Consider the following 4,895-nt stretch of genomic DNA (forward strand, 5'->3'; position numbering starts at 1 on the left):
AAAAAAAAAAAAAAAAAAAGACAGTATCTCACTTTGTCACCCTGAGTAGAGTGCCGTGGAGTCCTAGCTCACAGCAACCTTAAACTCTTGGGTTTAAGTGATCCTCCTACCTCAGCCTCCCAAATAGCTGGGACTACAGGCATTAGTCACAATACCTGGCTATATTTTAGAGACAAGGTCTCACTCTTGCTCTGAGCTCATCTGAGCTCATCTCAAACTCCCAAGCTCAGGTGATCCATTTGCCTTGGCCTCCTAGAGTGCTAGGATTATAGGTGTGAGTCACCTCGCCTGGCATAGAATAACTTTATCATTGATCACCATGTGGCTCTGAGACTAGGTTCTACCTCATTGGCTTCATATTTGTTTCACACATAAGTGGCATCCACAGCTCAGTGGACAGGGTGCCAGGAACATGCACCAAGGCTGGTGGATTCGAACCCAGCTCGGGCCTGCTAAAACAAACAAACAAAAAAAATAGCTGGGTATTATAACAGGTGCCTGTAGTCCCAGCTACTTGGGAGGCTGAGGCAAGAGAATCACTAGAGCCCAAGAGTTTGAAGTTGTTGTAAGCTATGACACCACAGCACTCTACTGATAGCAACAAAGTGAGACTCTGTCTCAATAAAAATAAATAAAGAAATAGCCAAACATGGTACTTTGCACATATCTGGCAGGTGTTTAATGAACATTCATTAGACAAAGGAAGAAATACAACTATAACTGGGTTGTGCATCCCCATTGGATAAAAGTGTGATTCTTTTGAAGACAGAAGAAAAGATCGGTAGAATATAGTCTGTTAAACTCAAAAGATAAAAAGGAATGGTTTCAGAAACACAGTGACACTAGGAAAGCTTATTCCTTCATCCCTTTACCCAACAAATATTTACTGAACACCTATTTACCACCCCCTGTTCCAGATGGCAGAGATACAACAAAAGAAACAGATGAACTCCCCTATCTTCATGGAATTTACATTAAAGCAAAGGAGTTAAAAGCATAGGCCTTGGGGTCCAGTTTTCAAATCCAGCCCCCTCAGCCCACTTCACCAGCGGAGGTGTTAATACCAAGGTCATTCACTGCTGCGCTTGCTCACCTTGAAAATGGAGATAATAGGCCGGGCGTGGTGGCTCACGCCTGTTGTCCCAGCGCTGTGGGAGGCCGAGGCGGGTAGATCACCTGTGCTCAGAGGTTCAGACCAGGTGAAGACCTGCCTGAGGCAGAGTGAGCCAGAGCGAGACCCCATCTTTACAACAGCAAGACAGCCGGACTTTGTGATCTCAGCTACAGGGGGGGCAAGAGAACAGTACAGGAGGAAGAAGTAAAGAAAGAAAAGAAAATGGAGATAATAGTACCTGTCTTAACAGTATTACTTATGAGGATTAAATAAGACTCCATGTAAAGCAATTAGCAGAGTACCTGGCTCTTAGTAGATTGTTAATAAATTATGTACTCTAATCATGGCCACACCCAAATTTGTCCCATCATGTTCCTATTTGTTTCTCCCAAAACCCTTATGTCAGTTGGCAGTTATCTTGCCTGCTTGTTTACTATATGACTCTTGCACTCCTCCCAAATGTTCAACATTAACCAGATGGCAAAGTTCACTAGACAGAGGTAACCCCACATAATCACTATAGATGAAGTCCTTTACTGTTTACTAGAGAAAACAGTAGAAATCTTCTTTTACTAGAAAGAAAAGAGGAAATGAAGGGTGCTACATCTAATAATGACCACATTCAACCAGGCAGAATTCCAGGCCTAGAGTCCTCAGTGAGCTATCACCAGGAGGGGAGCAGGAAAATGAAGACCTGGAGGCCTTTGGAGATGGTGAGAGAAGGGAGACCATGTTTTCCCACTTCATAATAATTAAGGCTGGCCTGCTGCTCCATGTGTCGGGAGTGTCAGCTGGACAAGTAACTCTCTTAAAACTTCTCAGCCGATGAGAACTTCCACTCAACAGAGGAAAAGTGTGCTACCTTGTTTCTTACCCATTGCTTAGCCCCCTGAGCCCATGGGGAGTTTATAAGTGGCCTCGAGCCCAGACCAGGCCTTAAGTCCGCAGTTCCCTGGTCTCTCATTCGTCTGAGATCAGGTTCCATGTACCAAGTACAAAAACATAGTGATGTGGTTTATAACTAAAATTAAACAAACATGCCAGGCGTGGTGGCTTCACATCTGTAGTGGTAGTGCTTTGGGAGGTTGAGATGGGAGGACTACTTGGGAGGAATCTGAGACCAGCCTGAGCAACATGATGAGATTTTGTCTCTGCAAAAGAATTTTTTAAAAATTAGGCAGGCATGGTGGTGCATGCCTATAGTTCCATCTACTCAGGAGCTGAAGCAGGAGATTTTCTTGAGCCCAGGAGTTTGAGGTTGCAGTGAGCTATAATCACATCATTGTACTTGAGCCCGGGTAGCAGAGTGAGACCCTGTCTCTAAAAAATAAAAAATTAAAATTAATTTAATTAAATGAACAAAATGAGAATGTAACATTAGCTGGCATTTAGTACATGCTTACGATGTGCCAAGCACATTGTAAGTATGAGCTCACTCTACCCAATTAGCCTATGAGGTAGGTCCTGTTATTAACTCACTTGACCAAACAGAAAATAAGCCTTTATAGAGGCTAGGAAAGTTGCCCCACATCACAATCTAGAACCTGGCAGAATCACAATTCAAACCACACAGTCTTATTCCAGGGCTCAACTCTCCCCATGCTCCTATAATGCAGAAAAATACAAATATGCATCCAGGTCCTGCCTACATGAAGCCCACAGCACAGCAAGGGAACAAGTATAGACCCTGGTTTTAGCCACAAAAATCTTAGTTGTTCAGTTCACATCTCAACACAGCTTTTGAGGATTCATTTAAACAACAGATAGATGTACAACTTGCACAGCTGAGAATGTTCCTGCTGATGAATGAAACAAAACTACTACAACCAAAGATAGAGGACAATTACTTAACTCTCTTAAAACTGGAAGTGACTCATTAAGGAAATATTTTCTCATTCTTACATGGGTACTAATGGCTAAAAATGAAAGGACGTGTATCTGTAGCTGAGAAAACAGCATTCATCACATCTGAACAACAGCAGGACATGAGAAAGCAGAATTCTATCTGAAGTCCTGGGAAATTCAGTTTCATATTTGCTAGCTTGAGACGCTCCTCTCAAAATTCCCCATGATAACATTCCAAGTAAGCCTAAAGGTAGTTCTGACTCATTCTAAGAGAAAGTTAAGAAGCTGCAAAACTGAAAATAGAATGACGGGTCCTCTCAAGGAAGAGGTAAATAATTAAACAGAGTATCACTCCACTGATCTAGGCTCCTCTCATTGTCTTCTGATGGTATCACCAGTGATTCAGTTTGAGTCAGGCATCTGACAACAACTGAACAAAGGAATCAAATTCAGATCTAAATGGTGGTCACACAGAGGTGGACCAGACTTAGGTCAGCACCCAGAGGAAAGGGCAGCAGAACTAAGTGACACATGGCTAGGACAATGGCTGAAGCCTCTCTATATGAACATGCATTTATCACATTTTTACCTTTCCCCAGGAAAGCTTCTGCAGTCTATATAAAGGTGAAATGATAAGGCATCCAAGAGCATCTGAAGCCAGAATGCCTTCCTTATTATAACTGTCCCTCTAGACTCCTCCCCATCAGAACATTTGGAACAAAAAAGCAACTTTCAGAGACAATGCTATATGTTCCCTAGATCCATTTCATTTTCCTCCCAACACATGGCCAGACTAATTCCTCCATGTCCACTACATGCCATAGGACTGAGTTCTGACCCATGGCATTGGTGAAGGGGTGGAAATGATGCATATCACTTTCAGGCCCAGTCCTTAAAATCTCCTATGACACCCTCCCTATACTCTCTCTCCCCTCATCTACCAGCCAAATGCAGAGGACCCTGCAGAAAACTCCAAAACCTCAGAAGATGATGGAGCCACTGAATGACCAAAGGAAACAAAGCTCCCCTGGTCCAATCTACACTAGACTGTAAGATGAGTGAGAAAAAAGACATCCACCATGTTGAACCACAGATTCTTGCGGGGGTTTGTTACAGCAGCTAGTGTTGATCACGCTGATGAATACCACTGCTTGTGCCATGATCACACTGTAGGATACCAGTTAATCTGCAGCTTCCACACCTACCTGCATTATTGCCAATGCAATCAATTATCAGGCAGACTCCTAGGGGCTTGCTCTGCATCCTGTATCTCTCTTCAGGTATGTGCTACAAAGGAAGGTAAGGACTGTTAAAGACTCCAGCTACTGCTCTGTTCCCCTAAGGCCCACCCATACTATCTCTTCTTTTGGATTTCCTTAAGCATCCCTTGGGCAGGTGAGTCACTCAATAGACAACCTGAAGTTTTCCCATCACAGCTGACATTTGCCATTAATATCACGTTTTACCTCTATTAGGGTAATGTGCTTAAGACGAGTTATTTCAGTTTTTATTTAATTTTATGAAAACTGCAACCTCTTTACCCATGTCTAACCTTAGCAGAATAAAGAGAATTTGAAACTGCCAGAAAAGATGGGTCACACATCTCCACAGTAACCTCAGGCTATACAGGTGATATCTTTCCAAATCTGTACAAAAGGAGGCCTTCCATTGCCTCTTCTTACAGAGAAGAGGTATTAGCCTAAGAAAAAGCCAGCATAGGCTCGGCGCCTATAGCTCAACCGGCTAAGGCTCCAGCCACGTACACCTAAGGTGGTGGGTTCAAATCCCCAGCCCGGACCCGTCAAACAACAATGATGGCTGCAACCAAAAGATAGCCGGGTGTTGTGGTGGGCGCCTGTGGTCCCAGCTACTTGGGAGGCGGAGGCAGGAGACTCGCTTGAGCCCAGGAGTTGGAGGTTGCTGTGAGCTGTAATGT

The 4,895-nt window shown here is 43.6% G+C and overlaps 1 protein-coding gene across 12 annotated transcripts in view; it reads right to left on the reverse strand.

Annotated features, from left to right (window-relative positions):
* Positions 1-4,895, reverse strand: part of CFLAR (CASP8 and FADD like apoptosis regulator) — a 50,531-nt gene that overhangs the window by 12,362 nt on the left and 33,274 nt on the right. For all 12 annotated transcript variants that reach the window (XM_023510339.1, XM_023510333.1, XM_023510338.1 and 9 more), the window contains one exon: positions 4,165-4,246. In XM_023510339.1, the coding sequence (XP_023366107.1) occupies positions 4,165-4,246 (82 nt within the window). The remainder of the gene's footprint in view (positions 1-4,164; positions 4,247-4,895) is intronic.

The sequence above is a fragment of the Otolemur garnettii genome, unplaced genomic scaffold (genome assembly GCF_000181295.1).
Source record: "Otolemur garnettii isolate 467f Iridium unplaced genomic scaffold, OtoGar3 scaffold00013, whole genome shotgun sequence".
NCBI classification, from domain to species: domain Eukaryota; kingdom Metazoa; phylum Chordata; class Mammalia; order Primates; family Galagidae; genus Otolemur; species Otolemur garnettii.